Source organism: Priapulus caudatus, unplaced genomic scaffold, assembly GCF_000485595.1.
Source record: "Priapulus caudatus unplaced genomic scaffold, Priapulus_caudatus-5.0.1 Scaffold298, whole genome shotgun sequence".
Taxonomy (NCBI): Eukaryota; Metazoa; Priapulida; class Priapulimorpha; order Priapulimorphida; family Priapulidae; genus Priapulus; species Priapulus caudatus.
The window spans coordinates 211,582-238,747 of NW_014577359.1; the positions used below are offsets into that span (position 1 = coordinate 211,582).

Here is a 27,166-nt window from a genome sequence, read left to right on the forward strand (position 1 = left end):
TCCCTCTTTCTTCCCTTTTATTTTCTCGCGCCGTTATATCCTCACACTCCCCTCTCTCATCCAGGTCGTAGACTAGCTAAAAAATAGTTTACTGATTGCACGGCGCTTTATTCCTGCGTGTAACGATCGTTTAGTAAAAGTGTCTGGAAACGTTAAATAGCTTTTACCTGTGAAATACAACCCGCGTGCTTTTACTGTGTAACAGCTGTGGGAAGCCAAATGCGTTTCAACTTTCAACCATAAACAATTTTCAGCAGGTCTCATCGATTGCTATTAGTCATGATTTTGCATTTTCGCCTTTGTTCGTGGCAATGCAATGAATGCGTTGCAACCTACGAAAAGTGGCAGATATGGAACAATTTCAAATGTTTTGTTACGGTGCATCCTTTCTTATATTATGCAAATTTCTTATATTATGCAAATTTTCATACATACGCAGCAACTCTCTATAGATCTTTATTGCTGTATATATAACACACGTGTGAACTTTTGCTGATCCACGCAATCAATAATAACTGATATATGAGTTCGTCAGGCATTATACTGTGCACCAATTTTGAGTATATATGGTCAACATGTACATTGTTAATAGGCAACATAAGGTTGTTGTTATTGTTGATTGCACGTGACGAAGTTCATGTTTACCCGAGTTGCGACATATATTACGTGGACGCTAAATTTCGGAGTATTCTCATCATGATTCCTTAGTTTTCGTAACGTTGTTCAAGATGCTCTGGTGTTATTTCGCGGGTATGCGGTCTGTGTCTGTTTAGTGCTATCATTAAGGGACCTGCTTCACCTGTTTTCACATACTCAAGTGCATGTGTATATTGTATTGATTCCCTTTGAAATTAACCGTCTACGTTTGCATTAGATGGATGATCTAATGATTCACTGTTACTGCTATTTTAATTTACTACCTCCGCAGTTGGTTTATCCATATGTTTGTAAAAAAATCATTTCGTATTTCAGTGGATGTAAGTATATAGGGCAGTAATGCGGGTTATAATATATACTAAAGTTGTGTTTATTCATTATTGTGTATTTTTTTACAGAGATCTTTTTACAAGCAACTATATAGAGAAACATTTCATATATGGCAAACCTGTGATAAGGAATGATATCAATCATGTGAGTAATCTACATCAATATTTATATATTTTAAATATTATTTGTTATAACACTTCTATAGTTATGCTTATATTATATTACCTGGTTATTTTTATAATATAGACGGTATGTCTTTTCATACATTTGTATATGGCTGCACTGGATGCACTTAATTCTCGAGCTCCCATTGCTTTCCTATGTATTTCTAGTAAATAACAAAACGTCTGTAATTTTTTTTGGTTTCACATCTGAAGTAGACACACAAAGCAGTAACGGCAAGGTAAACGCCCTCTAGAAAAATGTAAATGTTATGTGCCAAAATAAGCCTGGAAAATAATGTACATGAGTTCCCACGGGGGAAACATGTACGGATGATGCCCTGAAAAAATCCTGTTCACTGACTGCCAGCAGAAGTCTGATACTCAATGCTCGGATGTGACTATCATTGGAATGATCAGTTTACGCAGTTATGATAGTTGCCAATCGAACTGTCTTAGTTTTTCGCAGCGATGCAAAAGTAAGTCGTTACAAAACTATCGATGGCGAGGATCTGTGTAAGACGGCTGTAGATGTATATGCGAATCAATAATAAAACCTCGCCGAGGGCAGTGCACTGTTTGCTCATCTGCTCTTCGTTCTGTATAACTGCATTAAAACTATCAGTTACGCAGCGGAAGCTCTCTCTGATTTTCCTGTGCTTAACCGGTCCCAGATACGGCTTATTTGTTAGGACTACAGCGTGTAATAACAACCAGGCGTGTCATAATGTAGAGAATATATTATGTACATAATATAGTCTGTGTTATGATACTAATGATAACATGAATGTAGTGAGTCCAGCTGATATGCAATGCTAGAACGTCATGTGATATTAGAGCACTGGGAGTGTATAACATTGTTCGAAGCTATACTACATAAGAAGAAGTATCGATACAAAGTAAAGTGTGAAGGCAAGTGGGTGGGTTGTACAACGCTACTTCTGATGTAATTTTTCATTGAGTTTCACGTAATAAATCATAGGTACTAGGGCATGGAAATGTTGCGTTTCTTGTGTTTCGAGCGAGTCATACTCCTCTCTATATTATACACTCATGATTATAGCAAGAGCTAATAAATACCTAGAGTGTACAACGGGAAAACGGGAAAATAGTGCTATTTCACGACATGATTATTCTACTTTGCCTGCGAGTCTAGAATGAGCTCATGGTATTGCGTTAAGCAGCATTCTTTGCTCTCTAAAATAATTAAGACCAACCGCTTGTCTCTACGATACTCCTAGGCCGAGATATTGGAGCGTATAATCATGCCTCCCACAGGCCTCACGCCACCTCGCATCCACAATATTTTAATATCACACAAGGTATTTATTAGTTCTTGATTATAGTAATGTGTGCTGACTGTCTCACACCTGAAAGTTCGCGTGCACCCGCTGCTGAGAATGCAAATTTATGCATATCAGTTGAATTGCACCCTCAAGTTACTTGCACCATTATTTGGTGGTGTTGGGAGAGCGCGACCGTAATGCTGCAGCCATAGTGTGTCTGGCTTCCTCCGTGGCTAGACTTGCAACACACCCTGAGCAGTGTGCAAGAGAGGATTGCTCGCCGAAGTTGCATTTGGAAGAGGGATGGTCGAATGACACATATGAGTGATCTATAATAGGAAGATAAAAGTGAAAAAAACACCCGGTCCCTACCTACTGTCTCGTCCTCTCCCATCCTCTCCCATCCCTGCATTCTCTTCCCTTTTTTTTGTCCGTCTCACTATTTCTCGCCTACCCATTCTCGCTCGTTCCACGTGTTGTTTTCTGTCACACCCTGAAGAGTGTGCAGCGTGCTACTGCATATAGGCTGCATTCGCGTCTAAAATGTAGAGATTCGTAAGGGCGCCTGGTGCTAATGCTGCATGGCCACACTCGCATGGAGGAAACTGATGTTAGTTTTCTATGGGGAATTGGGCTATTATTCAGTCGAAACTCGAGTTGAACAGCGTATTGAACATGTGCTTTAGACGGTCTATAGTAGCGTGCATGAGCGAGCTGGAAATATGATGATTTAGCTGAATTTTCTCTACTCTCTCACATATACGTGTCCTTCAAGTGATATCTATTCTGGGTTCGCGTGCTCTTGATCCTACTAACAACAGTGTGAAACAAAATCGGTGAGGTTTGGCCCGAGTGGTGGCTTAACAGCCTTATTTAGCACATAACTCACAATTTATCGTCTGCACTCGAATGCAAAGCAGCGAGTAAAAATCCCGGTAGCATGCTTTAAAAGTGTATAGCAGCTAGCAGGTAATCTAATGATAAAGCAATGTAATGTGCGAGATTGATCGTACGGTCGGGTTTACAGTTAAGGGGCGGTTAAGGACGTACGTGAGATTTGGCCGACACCGCGTGCACTCTTTGTTGCAAGACCTAATCGCGTTCGTTTCCTGGCTGAACGTGATCGATCATTTGAGAAAATCTTGGAGCGAAGTGAATTCTAGTAAACCTGCCTAGTGCGATATATATATATATATATATATATATATAATATATAAGGTGAGAAAATTATAATGTGTATAGGTGTGTGTATGTGTATAGGTATGTGTATGGGTATTATTATAATAGTTATTATTATTCATTATTTATGTTTACATACATTTTTCTTAGACAGCTGTAGCAAATTTTCAGATTCATCAGCTGGAATGCACTATATATACACGCTTCAGGGTCCGTCAGCGAGGCAGGCTCCAAAAGTCCCCATCGTTGAGCCGATAGATTTATTCTCAACTCGCCTTATAGTCTGATTAGACTCCGACTATGACGATAAAACATAGCTCATAACAGCCGGTCAACCACCTCCGATGATTGACGGTATATATACAGCTGAGGGTTTCTGATGGCATATATATTATGACGAGTGCCTGGTTCAACCGTATGCATACTTTCTTACCTAAACGCGGCTAAAGCTTGCTGAACCTAGTTTTAATTGTCGAATGTGTAGTTTGTACAGTAACTAATGGATAGGAAAAATTATACCCATGATCATTATCAAAAGTACATGTCGTTCATCTATTTTTGATACTGTCTTGATTAAAAAGCAGATAGGCAAAATTAGCAGCAACCTTAAGTGCAGAGCAGATGGTCAAATCGATCTGCTAGTAGGTTACAAGGCAAAATAACAAAAATTGCGTTTCCGTATCAATATTAGCTCTGAGCAGACCTTGATTAAATGTGATGGTAATGGTGAAATGTTGGTTTTATTAATAATAAATGCTGTCTGGGGAAATAGGTCGACTGGCCAATATTCCGTTTAGGCTATTCTTATACGGTGGGATGAATCGGAGCTGTTGAAACGACTGTCACATTTTTGTAAGAAGTGAATTTGTAAAAATTTATTTTTTGTGCACAAAACGCTATAGTGCTAACAATACTAGGTAGACATTTAAACTGTTATCGGATAAAAATGTTTCAGAGTAGTGAAAAATATCCAAGCAGTTTAATTGCCTCTGGTGTGCACTAAAACTGCTCACTATAGCAAATTGTACGCAGTTACCAGTGTTTGTTTCCATCTAATGGACCGGGAAAGTATTAGTATAATGCGGTTTGAACTAAATAGTGAAAAACACACAAAGTAATTGCATTTTCATATATATTTTATATATGAAAATAGCGTCGCTTTAGACTACTGCAGCATTTCTCACTGGAAAACAGTACGAGCAATCTACCAGCAATGCAATCGAAACATTGGCGTGTTTGGGAGTTTGAAAAAACATGCATTTACGCTAACACTAATACTGACTTTGAAGCCAGCTATGATTATTTCTGCGAGATTGACCATGCAGCCTCCTTTGTGCACGAGGCAACTGAAACTACAGTCTACACAGCACTCTCGGGGTTAAAGTGTTTTTACACGCACACACGTACGCGATAACTGCCATAATGCATGCACCTGTGATCGTTAAAGTAACTCGAAAAAATCGCGTGCATGCTCGGTTCCTGGTGTAAGTAAGAAAAGTGTTTTTATCGAAGACAAGCATCTGTGTCTGGCTACCGTCTGGTGCATAATCATTAGCATGAGTGTTGCGTTGCGAGGGAGTTGAAGAGCTATCCGGTTTGAATGGTCCTGCTACTGCGCGTTGCCATTTGGTACCACAGTCCGCACGTAGTATCAGGGGTTATTAATGACAAATATTATTATTTATAAAATTTGTCATTATCTTATTATTATTAACCCCTGGGAGTATCAACCCACTTTCCCAAAGTGAATGAATTCCCATAAAGCATAAATAAATTTACTTATAATCGCATATAATCGGAACTAAACAAATAATGGTCCTAATTTTTAGGTCGCCTTGACATCGTCAAGATGAGCTATTGCCATGGGGTGTCGTCCGTCCGTCCGTCCGTCAACATTTGGCTACGGTCAACGATAACTCAGGAACCGTTTGACCCACATGTTTCAAATTGCATACAGTTGTTACTCCTATTGGAGAGATTGTAACTTCCTATTTTGGAGCACGCCAGTCGACCTACTTTCGAGCCACGCCCACTTTTTGGCAAAAATGAAAATGGCCATCTAAATTCATTCGATTTTGTTAAATTTTGATATGTGAATGTGTAAGGCTATAGTCCCAAAACAGTTGTTACTCCTATGGGAGAGATGACAACGTCCTATTACGTTTATTTCGTCTAACTGGTCAACAACTCTACAATCATACCTATATCAAGAGCTAATAATACAGGTAATAAAGGTATTATCCGCTCTTGCCTATATATACGTGTAATATTGTGTTTTTGATTCTTCGTTACAGTAATTTGACTGGAATATTTTATTGTTTTTATTTGCGCAATATTCGAAAACCAAAATGGCCATTATTTAGGCGTAGCGCCAACTCTCGTTAAGATTTCAGACTTTCAGATCTGAAAAATTTATTTTCGCATCAAAACTTATACATATATATCATTATCAAGAGTGGTATATAATGGGAGATATGCTATATAATGGGAGTTCTCCCATATATACTCTTGCATTATATATCCCGGGCCCCCTCCCTCTTCTATCACACCCAAGGTGAGCTACAGTGTCATTGACACTTTCATTGTTGAAGGGATCGTAGTCACATGACTGTGGTATGAAATTACAAGTTTATGCGTTCCAGAAAGAAACACGTTTGTAACACGAAATTCTGAATCGTGAAACACGATTTTTGAGTGGCTTCGTTTATATAATTTGAAATCCGTTTCTACAGAAAAAATTTCAGCCGAAAGAAGTGTGCGGTCCTCCGGTTTTTCTTAATACAAGCACAAACTTGAATGCTAGTCATCCCTGTAAAACGCAAATATTTACATACATGATTATTTAATTAATTCGATCGTAATGCAGGAAAGAGAATATAAAATAAGGATTAACACCCTGTACCAAGTGCTGCAGTGGCTAGTCTGTCTATACAGTTCAGTGTGTATAGGCTGTGAGTTCAAACCCCAGCCAGGACAGTGTATTTTCTCAAGGTGTAAAAACCTGGGGCCCGTTGTTAGAAACACAATTAGACCTGGCATTAATCTGAACATTAACTTCAAATTAACTTTTTCTCGTAGACCGGACCTCTATACACTGCGTATGAATTTTTTTACACGTAACGTTGCCATGTTTCTGTGAACGAATTGTAAGAAAAAGTCAATGTTTAGACTAATGTTATGTCTAGTTTGTTTATGAGAATTAAGGCTCCCGTGGCTCTCAACATCAGGGACTGTGTGAATCTCTCGTGTCTTGGCTTGACCACGTAAAGTATTTTGCAGATGGCAAAGGCAAACCGCGTCTGTATCTTGCGATAAAAACTATGTTGAGAAGCACGATATTATCTGATGGATTGGCACAAGTTTGGCAATGAGTATACACCGAAACGAAGAAGACCAAGAATTCTCTGACACATATGTCACTGATTGCTAGAACATGTAAATTCCGTGCACATGAAAGATGTAGCTGTTTCCTCTAAGCGTGGGAAGTTGTCTAACCAGGCAGGCTGGCCCACTGAAATTTTTGGCAGTTGGCGGCATGTGTATTACATTAATTTATTTACGCCGGTTTTTTTAATTATAGAAACCCTATTCATTCCTTTTAAAAATTCTGCAAGAGCAAATTTAAATGTTGCAATGTGCGAAATTTGGTGCCAAAAGATATTGACAGCTTTATGTAATATTGCAGGGTGAATGCGTTACTAATAGGTTATCTACAAAAATTAGGTAAATCCTTCAAGAGTAAACTAATTTAAAATCAATGAGCTATGCGAAAAATAAATTATTAATTTGCAATTTTATCTCATGTGAATAATTCGATTTATAAGTAGGCAATTAGCAAGTGCAATTTCCCGGCATATAGATGTTATACAAAGTGGATAGTAGTGAGTAATATAGGATATCATACTAACTTATTATTAATTAATAATATGTAATTGAATTTCTCACATAATTGACCAATACAGGATCAGTGTTCTTGATTTCCAAAGACCATATAATCCCCTCTTTCATAGAAAGGACATGGAATTGGTTAGACACTCTTTGCACACTATGGCTGTTACAGACTTGAGAACGTCAAAATAATGCCAATTCAACAATTTAATCAACAATTCAACAATTCAATCAATTCAATAATTTCAATGTCAAAGTCTTTCTCATTCGTTTTGATCGTCATCATCGTCGTCGTCGTCGTCGCCGCCGTCGTCGTTATCGTCGTCGTTGTCGTCATCATCACGGTAGCCGATGTAGCCGGTTGCTGCTCTGTGTAAGCATGTCCTGATTGCAACTAATTGAATTGATTGGCTGATTGAACCGGTGTAGTAGAACTACGTTATTTTTCTTTCCGAAAAAACAAAGCTGGGATTACCTAGACTTATTTGCAAAATAAGTCCTTGATGATAAAAGCAATTGCTTCAAACAATTGACGATCGGTATTTGAAGCCAGCATTTTCAACTACGGATACGCATGTCGGTTTTCGCAAAAAAAGACCGACTGCATTTCTGTTCACGTTGGCCCGGTGTGACGCAGTTGGAATTGACTACAAGCATGGCCCGTTAGTCGAAGTTGACCAGTAGCTATATTTGCTAGTTTATTAGTTTTTTCAGCTGCTATTTTGGCTGAGAAATCCGATAATCCGAACGCGTAGTCCGATTGGTTAAATTACGTAACTATAACCAATCATGTAGCTGAATATATAGCAACTGCGCACACGTGATGTGTGCGTGACTTTTGGGAAACATAATAATCATTATTTATATGGCGCGTAGTTAATTGGACACTGAATGTATGGCATTGTGTGTAAACGTGCACATTTTCATACAATGCTATGCCTGGTGCAACTCACTGAGATTTTGACAACCCGATAAAGTCACTTAATGGACGGTTAGCTTGAGTTAAAGGCATTGTTTCGAATATTATCCCGACATTTGTGATAGTTACCGGTATTGGCTTCGTATAGGGGCAAGTGTTTACAGTGAACTTAACATGTCTTATAACACTCGTGCATCGTTACTTTCACCAATATTTGCAACGATTTTAATTTCCTTGTTGATTCCTTGTTGTCTGTTACTTATTTATGTCATGAGATTCCCACTTCTGCGAGAAACGTTTATAAAAACTGGTACACTGTCTACATTTTCTCACTTGTAACTTGCGTAAAGGAGTAGAGACGGGGTACAAGTCTATAGCTACTTACGTCACAGAGCCAGATACACTTTTGTAAGAATTAAATGTATTTGTGTCTGCATGTGGCGTACGTCATTTATAAAGCAATTGTTGCGACATTGAAGAATGCGGCTGTGTCATTTACTAGCTTATATACCATAACAGCAAAAATCATTGTTAATTTTCAAGTTGGTGTTATATAAGTAGCTCATCTGATAATAGTTGAGACTAACTACATTTTACTTATGTTTACTTTATTTACTCATACTTACATTTTCATATTTTGAATGTATTCATGAGATGATTATACTGTAAGCTATAGCTAGTGCAATGTTTTTTGACGTTTCGTGTCACACTGATACTCGCGTGAAGCTGTATCGTGAATCGTATTATGCCTATGACATTATGACATTATGCTTATTTATGACATTATGCCTATTTATGACATTATGTCTATTTATGACGTTATGTCTATTTATGACATTATTTATGCCTATTTATGACGTTATGCCTATATGTGACTGTAACGAGGATGATGATCGTTACCCGGTTCAAAGTAGCATTTCCATCTCCATCATCCATATACTACATCAAACGCGCTGCCGCCGACTAACCCATTATGCAACCACCGTCGCGACATTTCCAATCACCCAACTACCATTTGTAACATTTGCAAACCACACTTTACATGACATTATATGCTTATTTATGACGTTATGCCTCGTTACACCTCCATTTAATAACCTGTGATTGCTATTGCGTGACTAACCTGATTCACCTGGGCATTTGGCATCGATCGGCCCTCACAGCTTGGCTTTGACTAGATTTGAGTCATGCATGCTTAGTTACTGGTCAATGCCCTTCTTGTGATTTGTTGTGATTTTATATTGCAGACAAAAGAGCACTGTTACTACCATGGCCAAGTGCGAGGTATACCAAAATCGGCTGCTGCTATATCTACTTGCTCAGGAATCAGGTAAGAAAAATCTGGTTTGTTCCATTTATTTTTGTACACAGATATAAGACATGAGAACAGTTAGACATGATTTTCGGTTCTTATTAATATTTTCGGTAACATCGTTCATTCATGATATGGACCAGTGTAAACACTAGGATGGACAAGGCCTGCATGTAATTTATAGCATGTGCTAGAAAGGGTACGTACCAATAACTGCAATATTACCTTAACAGAGTTGTATTCCACATAATTTAACAAATAAATACACAGAAACACATATATTATTCTAATACCCTTTTTTACAGCACTCACATGGTTAATTATTTTTTTAACAGCAATCGTTAATTATAGTATAATGTGAATTTTTTCGTTATATTATGTACGTGTATACAGTCCCCATGTATTTATTGTATGTTCATGTAGTCATTTAGATAATGTGATCACTATGATAATGTGCAGTGTAACGTATAGACAGTGGTGCAATGATGAATGGCGCACACAAAGTGATCGGCTGTCTTTAACTGTGACGTCAGTGCATTTCAGCATCAGTACGTGCGCTCACGGCCTATCGTGTCAAAGTATTTTGGAGGTAGATACGTATCAGGAGTCAATAAAGACTATATTACTATAAATATTGTCTTTATCTTTGTCTTTGTCTTTATTGTCTTTGTCTTTATTAACTCCTGATACGTATCTATGACACCGAGTCGTCTGCTTGGCTCTGCTCTTTTTACGAGTTTCACAGGATCTAATCCGGGCGAGTATTTAAGCCGGTGTGAGCTCGGAGAAGAGTTGAGAATGTAAACATTTTCTGACCGAGTTTTCTGAAGTAAATTATATTACAAACGGTGTTAAAGCTATCAATCAAGAACCCTAGGCCAGAAAAAGGGAAGAGCAGAAACAGAAGCATCTGCTGGATGTTAAAGCTAATAATTGGTTTTGATAAATCAAAATAACCTTCACTTCACTTTCAAATTCGCGTTTTCATGCCTATTTATATTATCAAGAGCGTATATAAAGAAGGTTAATGCGCTTCTTAATACGCTCTTGATATTATCAGGAGTTAATAAAGACAATTTGTCTTTATTAACTCCTGATATTATGACAAGCTGGGTCACCCAAACGATTCTTATTCTACTTGTTACTATGGTAACCAGTACGGACCGCCTTGGTAAGCAGTGCGTTTATGCATTTGCAGACGTGCGTTATTCGTAATTTCATCGGTGGTTCTTACCGAGCGGAAGCTGAAATTAATATTGGACTTTACCAATGAGCTCGAGGCATGGCGTGCTCTGTGAGATTTCTAACCCTTGCTGAACCTCTGCGAGAGATGTCAGGCAGCTGGCTTAATAAAAATAGACCAGACTCCCGTCCGTCGCAGCAGCTCACCCAGAACTTTGTTTTGTTTTGCCAGCAATGCATAAGAAAAGCATCTTCAGAATGTTTTGCTCGCTGCTCGCTGAAGGGTAAAGTAAATACACTCGGCGTGTAATTTTCCAACTTATTTTGAGAATTGTCACTCCAACACACAACTATCGGACCAACACGCTTGTGCGAAATCCAGGACGTTGCTCTGCGGAAAAAAGGGCCATGCAGCTACGTAAACAAAAGAAAACTGAAGCCAAGCTGCTGTAGTGTCCGTTCCTGCAACCATTGGGGTTTTTCGTTGATAAAAATTTGTGACTATCCTTGTTCGTCAGTAGTAATTAGTCTACTCAATGTACTGTTGAAGTAGTAGTAACCAGTATGTACAGTGCCACGGTCAGCAGTACAAGTAACCAGTATGGAGGAGGCTGAGACACGTATCCATCGATCGCGCATCCCCGATGTGTTAAGATGTCGGTCAATGTGCTAAAGAAAGTAAACGCATTTATATGTAACCGAGGAGTAGGTATAGTGGTAAGAAGCGGGCGGATCAACGGGCTTTTTCTTCCTTAAAAATTCCACAGACAGTGCAGGCTGTACTGCCAATATTAACACGTCGACGTCATTTTCATTCTCACCTTATTCCTATATCCAAAAAATCGATTTCGCAGCGACGAAGCAAGCTATCAGGCAGCACGTGCTGATCAGATGCTTAGTTACTGTGTCGGTGAACGAACATGCGTTTTAAATTTATGCCGTGCCTAGGCGCGCTACAATCTTTACTAGATCCTATCACGCCGCGTGTTGCTGCTGTAAGTGTGTGTGTGCCACTGTGCGTGCGCGCGTGCGTGTGCGCGTGTATGCGTGCGTAGTTGAGTGCGCGTGTGCGTTTGCGTGTGCGTTTGCGTGTGTGATGTGACCAGCTATGGACCAAGCGTTGGCGGCCAGGGTTATATTTATGCAGTCATCATCGATCCGAATGGCAAAATAGTTCAATTTGGTTTTCGTCGTGAAACTGCGATCGCTTTTTCTAGTTATACGCTATGACTGCAGCTTTTCTAATTTTCTAGTGTTTTTATTGTCAGTTGTCGGGAAAGCGCTTCGCAGCGATGCTTCACTTGGATTTATCGGCAGACGCCAGAAAGCAATTGCAGTAATGATGATGTATCGCAACAGTCCTCCTCGTCTCTCTGTCCACATCACTTAGGGACGTCAGTTGTAGTAGCGGCGTTTGACTGGGTTAGCAATGAGCTGTATCCGGGGTTAGTGTCTGGACTTTCTCCTGCTATTCTGATCTGTGGTTTAGCTTCGCACGGTCACCTATCTAAGGGCTCACCCACAGGTCACGATTTGTCTTGCTGATATGTCGTGTTGTTGTTCTCACTGTGATGTCCTAGGCTATGAGCAGGATTTTCCCCTGGAGCGTCATGCATTGCAGCATGGCTTCCCCATACGGGGTGCATCGGCATTCAGTGGTGTCGTAGCCAAATCCATACCATGCCGTGGTCGAATGTCCCAAAGTAAAGCTTAAGATGCTTTTATCTGTGCTTTTTTAAGCGTTCGATCTCCTCCATGGCGGAAGTGAAAGGCAAATTAAAATAGCGTTGGTTTTCAGTTGAAAGCGATTAACGCTTGTTTGTCAAATGTACCGGCTCGTATTGACAGTGTGTCACAGTCCGTTCACAGTCAGCCATCACACACTAATGTTCATGGTTCATGTTACAAGCCACCATGTATTTATAATCACTGTATCAATATGTATATTGCGTATGTATGTGTGTAGCGCGTTTGCGCGATCAATTCAGGCATTATGATTTATGAATAGCGTTAGCCTATCTGAGACGTTATTGCCGTTTTACAATGCATCATTACAAAAGTTCATAATGAAAGTCAATATCTGCTAATGTTAGGTGTCCAGACAAAATTCGGATGGATCACAGCTAGGGTGCCGTGAATGAAGCACGGGATTTTTCTAGGAAGAAAGAAGGAATATACATGGAAACCGATAACATAATATTATGGGAGTGAATACACAACCAAACTCTTTGTCGATGAGATTGTTTTCAGGCTTGGTCAAAATGCAAATCCTTTTGGAGAATTTCAATTATTTTATGCACCAAAATTACTCACCATGTTACATTGCATACGGGAAACCCGTTATTTGAGGAAATTGGAAGGAAATTAGAAAATAATGGCTACAATTTAATTTAACCTGAAGTGTGAACAAAATCGTATATATCTTTACTTTCATAGTTTGTCAAAAATTATAGTATTATTTACAGCGACTTAGTCACTAAGAATAGGTTCGTGTGCCATTTGGTTGTGAGTAAATTATTTAAAATGTAATATGTGTGCATTTTTCATAGGCGCCAAAGTTCAACAAAACATTTATGAATATGTAACTCATGTAATGTGACGTGTGTGTCGCAACTCAGTGTATCACTAGCTGCGTTCGCACGAGGATTTCAGTTCCGTACTGAGCGTTCACACGCTAAAAATATTCAAGACTTAATTATACGCGGCTTATTCGCGCGGAATCATATAATTGCCGCGCTGAAACATTCCGGCAGCACGTTGGACCGCGTGCGTGATTTTTTTCCTGAGGTTATAATGAATGAACAATAGGCGCGGTGCCATTGGTTGATACCAAATCACTGCCTTATACTCCTGTTTTATGGTGCTTGTGGACCCTAAGCCTAACCCCTATACGCCTATTTAAAAAAGATATAAACAAATAATAAATTTTAATTGTTATTAATTGTTGTGTAAATAAATATGAAATATTTGCGTTACATATGGAAAAAAATTGCTTAAACGATACAGTATAGTAAAATACTAGGAAACAGGAAGAATTAACTAAAAAAACGACGGGATTCGATCACGCACCTTACAAGCTTGACTTTCGTGCTGTATCGCGTCGCTTACTAATGTTATTGCAATAAAGATTTTGTGGATGTGCTATGAATATGACGACACTGCGACGTCATTGAGCGACGAAACCAATTAGAAACCCTATAGTAGAGTCGCTCACTAGAGTCACTATGTTCTTGATTAACTAGGGAAAAAATCAAACGCTGCTGGCGGCGCGTATTGTCTGTGGTGTGAACGCAATTCGAGACCTCTACTGTAGTGCACTTAACGCTAAGACTGGTCCCCGTTCGTCTAGCACGAATGTTTAGTGGTAGCGTGTGGAACTGTCGACGCGGATACGGCAGTCTATATTATAGCTAGCCAGCTAAGCCCCTCGTAATTCTCGTGTGAACGTCCGGTTTTATGTTAGCACGGTATTTCAGCCGAAATTAGCACCAGAGTGTAGGAACCAGCGAGGCCGTGAATCTCGTGTGAACGCAGCTACTAGCTGTCATTGTGCAAATACGCAGTCTTTAATTCCGAGTATGAAATTTTAACCGGAAATCGGTCGCGTGAGTTCTTAGTGTAATTTCGCAGGCTATTGATCAGATGATCTGAAGGAATTTAGCAAGTTCAGCTTCCAATCTTAATAATGAGAATAATGATTCTGGAACAAGATTCTGTGTGAACTAAGTTAATTTTGAACTAATTTAGTGCTGATTGGAGTTGACCCATTGTTGCGAGTGATTGCATGAACCCATATATATTTCATCACAGCATTTCAACCGTGATATGAATGAAAAATTTTGAAAAAAGTTATCTTTTTCTTATTATCTCGTTATGGTGCATTAAAATACTCAGCTTGATTTGACCACAAGAGGCAGCATAGTGTGATGTTTATTTAGTGAATTTTCACATAAATATTGATCAATACGTTCCTTGAGGGGTTTATAACTAGATTGTTTATACTAATTGAGCAAAAAATATAGGTTGAGTAATTGTCTGAATACATGAAAAACTCCTAACCCGGGCGAGAGACTTTATTAGAAACTCCACAGTATGAGATGTCTTTTACATTTTGGTTACAAATTATTGTGCGGCAACAATTTCTCAATATACTTGATTGATGATGATTCTGCAGCAATCTATCTTCTTCTTCTTCTTGGTCTTAGTCTCTCGAGGATGATTCACGCGCCGAGACGTCAGCTAGGGGCTGACCTCCCTGTTGATAATTCTTCTCCACCTCCTTCGATCGGCCGCTTCATCCTCCGTTACTCCCGACCTTCTCATCTCCGCCTCCATTCCATCTCTCCATCTAATTCTCTTTCGCCCTCACGTCAGTCTTCCTCTCACCGACTCCTAGCTGCCATGCACTCCTGGTTTGCTCCTCATCTTTCTTCCTAACCACATGCCCGTACCATCTCATCCTACTTTGCATTACTTAATTACTTCCTTAATGTCTCTTACTCCCGCTATTCATCGTACCTCCTCCAGAGATGCCAACCACTACGATTTATCCGTATTTTATACGAATTTCTATTCCTTTTGCACCACTACGACCAGTTTATATCAAACTACGAATTTCACTGTGATTGAAATTTTTTTTTTCATTTTTGACCCTCAGAATGCAGGAAATTGCATCTCAGAATCAAAAATTTTCCGGGGGGCATGCCGGACTCCTAGCAAACTACGATCACTACGTGACCCTCGAACTACTAATTTGATGGCCAGAAACTACAGATTGCTTCAAATATGTGTTGGCATCTCTGCTCCTCATTTGTCCTTCTTTCTCTCAGTGAAACCTGTGCAGCAATCTATACAGCTACACAAACAATCTATCGTGCGACTACTTTCTATAACACTCCTCAGATACTGGTACATGGGACGCGCATAGAGGTGCCCCCTTGCGGCATCGAGAAAATTTTGAAGTGGCTATAGACTATTTCTCCTCTCTTTGCTGACTATTCACAGTTTTGTCGATGTATATTTATATGGCAATGTCACTTACACACTTGCGTCTACGTACGTACGCACGTGTGTGCGTAAAAGAGAGAGAGAGAGAGAGAGAGAGAGAGAGAGAGAGAGACAGCGACAGCGACAGCGACAAGCGACAGCGACAGCGACGAGAGAGCACCGAGCACAGAAGACAGCGACGAGCTGAGACGAGACGACAGAGACAGAGACAGAGGCAGAGCAGAGCAGAGCAGAAGGCAGCGCAGACAGGCAGAAGGCAGAGGAGGCAGAGAAAGAGAGAGAGAAGAGAGAGAGGAGAGAGAGAGAGAGGAGAGAGAGAGAGAGGGAGGGAGGGAGGGAGGGAGGGAGGGGAGGGAGGGAGAGAGGGAGAGAGGGAGAGAGGGGAGGAGGGAGAGAGCGGAGAGAGTAGAGATTGGAAGAGTAGAGAGAGCGAGAGAGCGGAAAGGAGCCGAAAGCGAGGGGGGAGCGGGGCACGGCAGGTGGAACTGCAAGAGGGAGAGATAGGCGGAGACAAACGGTGGCACCAGGAGGGAGGACAAGAGAGCGCCCGCCTGAGACACATTCCAGTAATGTCAGCGAGCATAATTAAAAATGCCGACCAGCTGCGGCTGCACGTCAGCGCTTCTGTCGGAAGCCGGGTCGTCATGCACAGTAATCACTCTACGTCGCAGACATCGCGTGGGTCGCGAGGGAGAGAGCCGACGGCCGAGTCATTGGCCGCGAGAGGGAGCGAGACGAGTGTGCTGTGTGCGTGCGTGTGTGGGTGTGTGAGTGTGTGTGCGTGTGTGTGGGTGCGCGTGCGTGCGCGCGCGCGTGTGTGTGCGTGCGTGCGTGTGTGCGTGTGTGAGTGTATGTGCGTGTGTGTGGGTGCGCGTGCGCGTGCGTGTGCGCGCGCGCGCGTGTGTGCGTGTGTGAGTGTATGTGCGTGTGTGTGGGTGCGCGTGCGCGTGCGTGTGCGCGCGCGCGCGTGTGTGCGTGTGTGAGTGTATGTGCGTGTGTGTGGGTGCGCGTGCGCGTGTGCGTGTGCGTGCGTGTGCGCGCGCGCGTGTGTGTATATACGACCGAGAGAGTATAGCAATCAGACAGCACCACGCAGCCTCCACGTCCCTGTCGGTTGTCTTCGGACACAGTAGCATCGCTGTGTCGCATGCGTACAGCTCAGCTTCTGAGGGAGAGACGCGGCTGCTCAGAGATCTCTGTTGTGAGCTAGGTTTAATGGGGCGCAACGATGCATGTGTGAATGTCCAGCTAGTGTGGAGATCTCTGGCGTATCGTAGCGCGTGTGTAGCCACAGGCACTTGGAGCGTTTCAATAAAATATAATGCTAAATAAATACGAAATCTATTTACAACCAAAGTCTTAATGTTTCTATATTCTCTTTCACCTATTATTGCCGACAATTTCCTGCAAATGCCGTCCAAATAATATAAATATATTTATGTGTCAGTGTGCAGCGGCATGCAGCCATGGCGGCATGCAGCCAGCGTTTGTTGCAGATGAGCATTTGGACGGCATTTGCAGAAAATTGTCGGCAATAATAGGTGAAAGAGAGTATAGAAACATTAAGACTTTGGTAGTTAATAGATTTCGTATTTATTGAGCGTTATATTTTATTGAAACTCTCCAAGTGCCGGTGTGTGTAGCCTGCTCTCTGCGTTACCGCAGTGTGTTTAGAAACTAACGCGTTGCCTCCATAGGGGGTAGGGGGACCGCAGTGTGTGTAGAAACTATAGTACGGGGTGGGGGAATGTAAAATCCCAGTAAAGTCCCTGCATAGCACCAATGCCACGGATGGTCTCGATGTACAGAAGCAAACATTTCTTGCGTTGGTTGTATTGTCGTTGTCGTTAGTCACTCCTCGTCTTAGTACGAGGATTGGTCGCGCTCTACGTGGCTAGCATGGATACGTAGCACATCCAGTTAAGCTTTGGTTTGTAAAAGCTGGGGGGGGGGAAACTCAAGTTCACAGCTCAAGCTTCAAAGTTTGAAAAGGCTGCTTGAAAAGCTCCGGTTCGCGTAGCCCGACCAGGCTGTGCGACGGATTGTCTACAGGCTGTGCGTCGTATTCTAACCCTAGCAATACCGTTTCTTGGAGCTACGGTCCGCGTTGATGCTGAATGTTTAGTAATGCATCCAACTGCTATACCTGCATCTGAAGTCTGTTGGCCCGGCCGCGAAATTATTTTTCCCACGCGAGTTCCGGATACACCATAGATAGTGTTTTGTACGATGTGTTTGTATATAAGCGTGTGAGTCGGTTTAAATTTAGTGTTAGGGTTAGGGCTGAGTTAGTGCTAGGGTTAGGGTTAAAGTGACATTTGATTCATTTTTCATTGTTGCTTCGAGCAAGTCGAGTGAATGGAGTGTGCTGATTGGCTGTATTCCGGAACTCGCGTGGGCAAAAAAATTGTGCCGGCCCGGCCAGTCGACGCTCTAAACACGTCTGCTGGAACAATATGGGAAGAGCGGGAAAAATAACGCAGTAAAAAAACAAATTGTAACGCAGTGCTTATAGTTTATGGAGTTTTGCAGATGTAATGTGTGCTTCGTTGCTCCGACTTCTTGCTGCTTTTTGTGTTTTATGTACTTCGGTGCCCAATAGGTTTCACACTGCTATACGTTATTGCTTAACTGTGGCAATAGTATGCATCCGTGACTTCTCTATTGGTTGTGTCTGTGTTGATAGAATTCCCTATTAATTAATACATCGTTCTTTTTTCAATCTTTTTAAAAAGATTTTTTTCATTTCATCGTTGAAATGCTTATGTAGTCTACTAACCTTGTTCTCTGTGCCCCCCCCCCACTGTTCCCTGAATATTATTTCCTCCTTTATTACTAGTGTACTATCATCCAGCGTCTCCAATAGCTCACTAAATACAAGCAAGAGTAGATAATAACACTACCACTGTAGTTATTATCTACTCTTGATACAAGCTATTCTATTATGAAGAGATCGAGTCTTTTTTATGAACTTTTGATACAACGCAGCAGTGGTGCCTTTCCGCGTATGTAGCTGTCACATTACGGGATAAATCTTTTCTGTCAGAACGGCATGACATGACATAAAGGCACACGCGAATGCATTTCCTTACCAACGCTAATCATTAAATCCCAGCTCCGATCATGATCATGAGCATTGATCAAAGTGACTTCTTGCAAACCGTCAAGTAAAAAAAAAATCTTTGCAAGTCGCAGACAATATCACGGTAAAGTTTTTACACATACTTTTCCGTATTGTGCGTGCATTTCCAAAACGCGCATTTTATCGTGTGGGGTTTACATGTTGCGGGTATTAATTAGTCCCATGCAAGAGCGTGTCCATCGGATTTGAAATGATTGATGTGCTAGCAAGTCTCGCTTTGAAGAAATTCTGCAGTATTCGCATTAATATGCCTTTCACGTGAGCACTGCATGCTTATTGCAATTGCGCGTTGGCAATTTCAAAAGTTATTTGAATAAATTTAATTGCTTACTTATTAATATTCTAAAAGCCACAACTTCGTTATAGCCAAAATTGAATGTTGTCGCTACATTACCAATTTTCTCAAATGTTTCTTTGCCGTACATCGTATATAACTGTACATAGATTGTATTTGTACACATACTGTATAGCCATCCTCGCTCAGGGTATCTATTGCAATGTTGGCCTAGTTTTTAGCGTAAATTTGAATGGTTTTTGTCTCAAAAGAACGAGATATTCCAGTCTGTTTAAAAAGAGTTTTTATCTGAAATGCTTTCATGCACCACTGCACTGTTGGGGCATTAAAAGCAGCAGAGGTAATTCTACTACGTGTATATTTACGAAGACATGATACGAGCTATTGCAATGCGATCACCATTTCTTCATCAAGTGTTAATAGATAGTGTACAGAAATGCAAATACGTTTTCAGGGTGTGTAGAAATGCCTAACGTTCTTGCCGGTGTAGGATCTGACATTGCCTTGCGATATGAATTCGTAGTCTAGATTGCTTCTGACAGTGATCCCCCCGTGATACCTCCCGGGAAGTGTCGATTGTTTTTGCTGCGCCGCCCGCACGTTATAGCTATCTACTTCTTGTTGTAGTTACGTTTTATCAACTCCTATTGTAAAATAACCCCTTGTAAGTGTCCACGCTTCATGTCCAGTCACTAGACAATGCAGCATAAATTACACGCGTCATACATGTATGTGTCACATATAGACAACATTTACATATTTGATTCTTTCTATTGACAGAGTTTAATCGGAATTTACAACCAATCGATTTTAAATGCTCCAGTTATAAAATGTGATATGATATCATGTGTCACTCTGTATCGGTATAGTCACAGTTTGATATGTACACTTCAAGAGTATGATAGTTTAAGAGTTTACGATATATTAATAGTTAATAAACAATTAATAGTTTAAGAGTTTACCAGTGTTATAGTCTGTAATTTAGTCATGCCAAATCACGTCAAATAGCAACCTTTTCATCATAATTTCTTTGCAACTCTACTGGTGCTTCATCACATAAATAAATATTGAATACTTTTGTGTTGGCATATTTGGACTTGTAATGTAATTGATTTCATATGGTTTCGGGTAGTGTCGAAAGTTTTTTTGTATAAATAAATTAGCTTAATATCTAGATGTTAGCTAAAATTAAATTAAAATGAAACTCTCGATGCTGGGCGACATACATGTAGAAATTACGTTCGTGCATAACGATATGACAGTCTTAGTTAGTTTAGCAGCAAGGGAAACTCAAAAAGAACCGTACTATCTGTACAGCTTCACTCTATGGCAGCGCTGTCGAATACGATCTCCATCTGTCAGTGTGTACAGATGCGTGGAGTGTAGCTATATATACGTTCTGCGATGCAAAATGCAATCTTATTAGGTGTTCAGCCGAAGGTTACCAGCCGGAAAGTGGTATATAGTTATATAGTTATATAGCGATTCCTGCACGAGTTTTATTGCGGATTTAGCGCCTGATCATGATCATGTGATGCGGATGGTCCAGGTCTATTTGTGGATGCAAAGAAACTTGAAACAAAGCTTTCAAAGCTTGAAACAAAGCTTCCGCGGGTTACTGTCCCCACAAAACGAAAAACAATTGCCTACCCGTCCGTATAACAGTGAGTCAGAGTGTGGCGACTGGAGATGCTCAGATTTGTTGAATTGACTCATTTCTGTACGATTCCCCTTCAGAATGCTGTAAAGCACACTGTTGGGCATGTCGAGAGAGTACGAGAGCAAACAATAAAAGAGGCATAGGCCAGACACGAAAGCCTAGAAGAGGAAATGAAAGAGAGGAAGATGAAAAGGGGACGAGCTAGTAGTGCACACGCGAGAGAAATAGAACAGTCTAAATGAGAGAGGAGAGAAGATAGATATGGAGTTGTGGAAGGCAACAGAAAGCGAGGCAGCAGGGGGTAAGAGTAGTCATTCCAGTCATTTATAGTTTCCGAATGCAGTCATCATAGCATGATAAAAACTCCTTCATGTAGTCGTGGTGAATTCCACAGCCGTGTGGGCAGCAGGGGCGGAAACAACAGCGTAAACTTGGGGTTCATTGCCTCTGTGACTCACAGCAAAAATAGAATAAGCGAACATAATCTGGGGGTGGCAAACCGATACGAGGCGTGAATGGGTCTTTAATTCGACGTTGTTTATACACGTGACGAATGGGCTAGCCACTGTTTGAAGCCGGTCCCATGGTCTGACGTGACAATTTATTTCAACAGGCTGCAGTTGTTGTCTTCGATGAGGATGTCATTTCATCCTTTTTGTCACCCATGAAAGTCATTGACTGCCTTGCATAGGTGGTAGTCAGTGGCTATGAGATGTGCATACGTGGTAAAATTGGAGTGTATGTTGCACTGTTATATAGCTTCTATTGTCTATGTCGTCGTTATTCTTGCCGATTCACTATTGTCGTTAACTATATCGCAAACTTATACGGATTTTCTTTGGTGTGTATTTGCAGTGGTTTTGTGGATGATGGCGAAGAGGCGTACCACATTGAACCCGTGAAGGACAGTTCACACGGGCATCACTTCGTGTACCGGACCTCTGATCTCATACCACAGATAAAAATAACAGGTAATAAGCAGTGGTTGCTGAATATTGCTTTAGATGTGTGGTTTATTGTTGTTGGTTTATTGTGTGGTTAAAAATACAGTAGAAATTAATTTTTAATTAATTTTTTTTAATTAAATTGTTTAATTTATTTTTGGTTAAAATTAACAGCAGTAAACCGATTCTTAAAATTTGCTTACTCTAAAACCTCCCGAGATGAAACATGATATCAAAACCCGAATCATTTGTATCAGTTTAAAGGCTGGACTTTCCTAAACAACGTGCGTTTTGCTCTAGTGCAATATTTTATAGTTTTCCATCGACCCTCGCTCAACCTTTTATCTTCAATTTCTGCGGGTTTAATATTTTACCAGCGTCATGCAGTTCTTTCGTGAAACTCGCAGTGTTCGCGCACTGTACACTAAGGCGCTATATAACACCTTGTTACGTGTAGAGCGCCGTGCAACACTGCAGTCTGCATGCAAAATGATCATGCAGTCCTCGCATCTGTGTATGTCTGGCCGGCCTACTGTGACTCCGTGTCTGATGGCATATCACTAGTCATTTGCAATACAAAATGTAAGGAAACCGTGCTGTCACTGTCACAACTTGTTTGTTGAACTATTTATTATGTTGTAATCCCGTCACACGGACGGGGGACATCCCCCCGCGACGTAGGCGACAGAAATGTAAAGGTTCGCGGGGCAACGCGAACACAACGCGAGAAAAAGTCCAACACTTAGAAACTTGAAAAACGCGTCTTCCGCGACCTGTCGATCAATCGCGTTTCAAGGCGCGCCGCACAGGCTCTTCCGGGCTTATGGGTTTCTATTGAGATCTATGGACTTGGGAACGGGATCACCGGCGTCGCGTACGCGTGCTCACCACGCTCCTGGCGGTGTTTCCACGCGCTTTCTAGTGTATGCGATACTGACAGGCGACCTCACGGCGTTTCTACGACGTTCTCACCGGCGGACTTATAAGCTGGTAGATTCGAAAATTTTAACTGGTATAGTGTGGGGGTTTGCTGAGTAGAACACGGCTGCCGAAGAAACAGCTACGATGGCCGAGGCCGTGGCCGTTGGCTCGGAGTACAGATCGCCTATGAAAAATATGGCAGATCGGATGTGACAGATCCATGTAATTCTCCGTTGAAATGGTTACCATTTTCGCAGGTCTTTGACGCGTGTTTATTGCGCGTGTCTCGTTGTTAGGGTGGAGATGTTACGGACGCTTGGTCTCGGAACTTGGGGCCGACCCACGCGTTTTTTACCGGTTCCAGGGTCAGAGTCGCACGAATTTTGGGCGTTGTTGTTTTTTTTGAAATGCTCCCAAAAGCTGTGAATCCCGGGATCTATGTGGGCGACATGGCGACCCACCCCCGATGTTCTTTGGCGTTCTCCACATCGCTAATATACAGTTATGGCGACCTTTTTGGCGGCTCTGGGCCATTTTCCCGTCGCGCCGGTAGCAGCGCGTAAGGGCGCCACCGCGGTGTGACGGGTTGGATTTAATGATGAAAAAAAGGCGGGAAATGTCCGTCTATAGAATTTATATAAGTACGAATACATGTTTGATACAATGAGCTTGAGTACTGTGGCAGGTACATATGCGTATATGTAGTTCCTTTATCATGTAGTGGTTTTTACATTCTCATATAGAGTTAACGTTATACGTCAAGCCATTTTTACTCGAAAAGACAAAATGAATCTATTGACCTTTGAAGATAGGTAGTTACTTTTATTTATCATGTAGTTTTTCTTTTATTAAATTCTCTTTGAGAGTAGATCTCTAGTCGTTATATCTGAAACGATTTTTACTCGAAAAGACAAATTGAAATGCCAGTGAACCAGCCGCGTACAATCACAGATGGTATTGCATGAGCGGGCTTTCTCGTAATGTTGATGGCTTCGTCTCTGTAATTAGCAGATCACATGACGAAGCTCTATAGTAGGGTAGTTAATAGCTAGACCCAGCGCGGTAAGAGTCGTACGCGGACGTGTGCAGCATGAAGTATGCTGCATCGCTGCGCATGCAGCGGCCGTATGTTGACCCGCTTGCGTGTGTGCAATACTCATTGCCTTAGCAACGTATCCGGGTGTGATGTGAAGGCCGGGTTTGTAGGAATGTCATCATTGTGGGCTGCGATGTGTCATTCCGTTTCATGTGGGTGAAATCTGGTAGGAGTTTCTCATTGCTGCTTTAATTTCCATTAATGAGTTGCATGGGAAACTCAGTTAAGCAGGTTTCCTATAGCCGCGTTCACACGTAGCAAGAAATCCGGTATTTCAGAAATACGAGGTCTCGTGTGAACGAGGCTATTGAAACGCGTAGCGACCGATGGGCAAACAGGTGTGAACTGGATTATTACTTAGCACAAATCTCACACACCGCGAAGAGCTAATGTTGTGTTATAATTATAATTATAATGTCGTGCTAATGGTTATGTAATACGCATATGTAAGGGTAGAATTGACCAAGAATTAGCCCAAGTTTGGTAAGGTGTTGACAACCTGCCACACGGGTCAAATCTCATTTGCGTGCAGATTTTTTTTCATCAGGGTTTAATTAATTGTCACTGCAGCTCTGAAGGCCACAATAACGTCGTGAAACCGATTATTCTATTCCCATCCTGGAATTGGTTTTTGTAGAATCGGCCTGAATTGATAAAAAGAATGTAAATTTTGCCCATTTCAAAGCAATGCGTCTTGCTTTTTTGCAGGTTATAATGACACGGTGGATGCGATGCTATTAAATCTACCTACAGATCGGAGCCAACTCTTACGAGTGAGTCTTTGTGACGTTATAAGAAGCAGCAGGATCGTTCAGGAACAGCTCAACATTAACGGGGTCTATCTCTATCGTCTGTGGTGCATATACATCCGTGCTATAGCTAGCCGTGTTGCTTGCGGTAGCCCAGGGCATGCACCCCCGCGATGACTTAAAACAGGCGCCGGGGAGACCAACGCGCTCTGCTTAAAGGAATTTGCTTGTTTTTAGCTCATCTTGCTAAGAATGAGCTCACGCAGTGCCGCTGTTATGCATCGTCTGCTCGTCGACTGTATGTCTGCGGGGGTGTTATAATAATAGCAAAATAAATCTAATTGGTTTGCCGTACTCGTAATCGGGGTCTAGTGCGGCAATCCGAAATGAGATTTGAAGGTCGTATCTGCCGACAAAGGTCAAGAGGTGTGAAGGGAAAGGGGAATATTTTCATAGCTACGCGATAAGACCAGCGTTGAGGAAATCATGCAGAATCGTGGCACAAATGTAAATCGTCCCACAGTGACGTAAAGCCATCACCTTCGCAAAATCGGAGGTGACAGCTCAAAGTGTAGTGAGGCAAAGGTAGTTTAGGAAATAAGTCTGAAGACTTAGCCTTAGAAAATTTTTATTTCTTCTATATAACCTATAGCAAAATTTATCAAAATTAGTCAGTCCTTCTGAAAAGATACTCGTCCCAGACTAGTCAACGGGGTGTCATTTCCAGCACTGACAAAGGAACGATTTCCGACATTTTCACAACTTCATTGAAATGATCATGAAATGTACTTGCCACTGGTGTACAATTTTTTACCCTTAACAAAGGACTGAAATGCTTTTGCTGGAGGAGCTCATGTACGTGTGGGAATGTGAAAGGCTACAATTTAAATGCTAAATTGGTTGTAATGTGTCTAACGAGGTTTAATCTTTCATATGACTTGCCTTCCATACCTAATGATCAGATGCTTTCCTGTAACACCCACACTCAATGTTCTGTGTTCCAGTGTATGTCGCTCCGTGACAGGTGACAGAATTTGTGTTTGTATTGCGGGTTGGTGTATACAACGCATTACACATAGTAGTGCGTTTACACAAGTAAAAACGCTCGGACCACCCATGCAGATATAGAAAAATTTGAAAAAGAGATGTAAATTTTTTATTTTGCGAGCTTTCGAGAACACATGTCTGTTATGATTCATTTTACTTCCTTTGAGTCTGCGTGTGTATCTGCGTGCGTGTGCGTGCGTGCGTGCGTCCGTGTGTGTACGTACGTGTTTTGAGATACACATGTAGATGCGTGAGTGGATGTTTGCTCACTGTGGGTTCAGGCATGGATGCTATTATCGATGGTTATGCATGTTTGTGCGTGTGTGCATACGTGCGTGCGGCGTCGTGCGGTTTGATACGCCCCCCAGTCACAGGCCCGCCCGGACGGTTCGAAACCATGCACCGCCGGAGACCGCAACCGGTGCGACGACCCGACCAGAAAATATACGAGAGATCGCCGTAGCAAACTGCGAGACAGCAAACGCGGAAACAAGTCGCCAAGCAAATTGACAAAACTTGAAAAAAACCGCGCTCGATACCGCGGACCAGTGTGGCGATCAATACCGCGTTCTCAGACGGCGTACGCTCGCGAGCCACGACTCTCGCCGCTTATATGGAGTTGTCTATTGAGGATCTATGCCTTGAAACGGCGCATCACCGGCGGTCATGCGCGCTCGTCACCAAACCTCATGGGTTCAATACCGACGCGTCTTCTACGCTGTGAGGCGCGACTGCAATGCGGGCGACGCCTCACGGCGTCATTAACCCAACGTTCTCGCACGGCGACTGAGATATAAGCTGTCAATTTTTCGGAAATTTAAATCGTGTATATGGTTGTGCGTTTTGTTGCTGAGTAGAAAACACATGTCCGGCGGAAAGAAACAAGGCATACCAGATGGCGAGAGGCCTGTGGGCCAGTGCCGAAGACAGACTCCGCATGAAACAGATCGGGCCAAATCGTTGATGAAGACAGGAGGTCCAGAATGTCGCGGCCGTTGAAAAGATGTTTACCGAATTTTCGGCCAGCGTCTTGTATTTGCCACGACGTGGGTACCTGCGCGTGTACTGACGTTATTGTGAGACTGTTCACGCGGAAACGCTTTGATCTCACGACCTTCGGCGACGCGCCCACGGCGTTCTCGGAACGCCACCGCGTTCCAGGTGCAGCTCGTCCGACATTTGACGTTTTATTGAAGCATACTCAAAACAAACGTCCGTGACTGACGCGATCATTCTGCACCATAGGCGACACACTACCGGAAACAATTGTCTGGCGTTTTCCACCGAACCGCTTATACCAAACGCTTTATGGCGACCTGTATGGGCAGCGCTCGTGGCTCCATTTTCCGTCGCCCCGTAGCAGCGACAAGTAAGGCGCAAGGACGACAGCC

General features: G+C 41.9%; 1 protein-coding gene across 1 annotated transcript in view; it reads left to right on the forward strand.

The window, feature by feature from the left end:
* The window catches only part of LOC106808704 (disintegrin and metalloproteinase domain-containing protein 12-like), a 102,891-nt gene that overhangs the window by 49,505 nt on the left and 26,220 nt on the right, over positions 1–27,166 (forward strand). The window contains exons 4-7 of the mRNA XM_014811533.1: positions 1,056–1,131; positions 9,668–9,750; positions 21,874–21,989; positions 24,688–24,752. Coding sequence (XP_014667019.1) covers positions 1,056–1,131; positions 9,668–9,750; positions 21,874–21,989; positions 24,688–24,752 — 340 coding nt within the window. The remainder of the gene's footprint in view (positions 1–1,055; positions 1,132–9,667; positions 9,751–21,873; positions 21,990–24,687; positions 24,753–27,166) is intronic.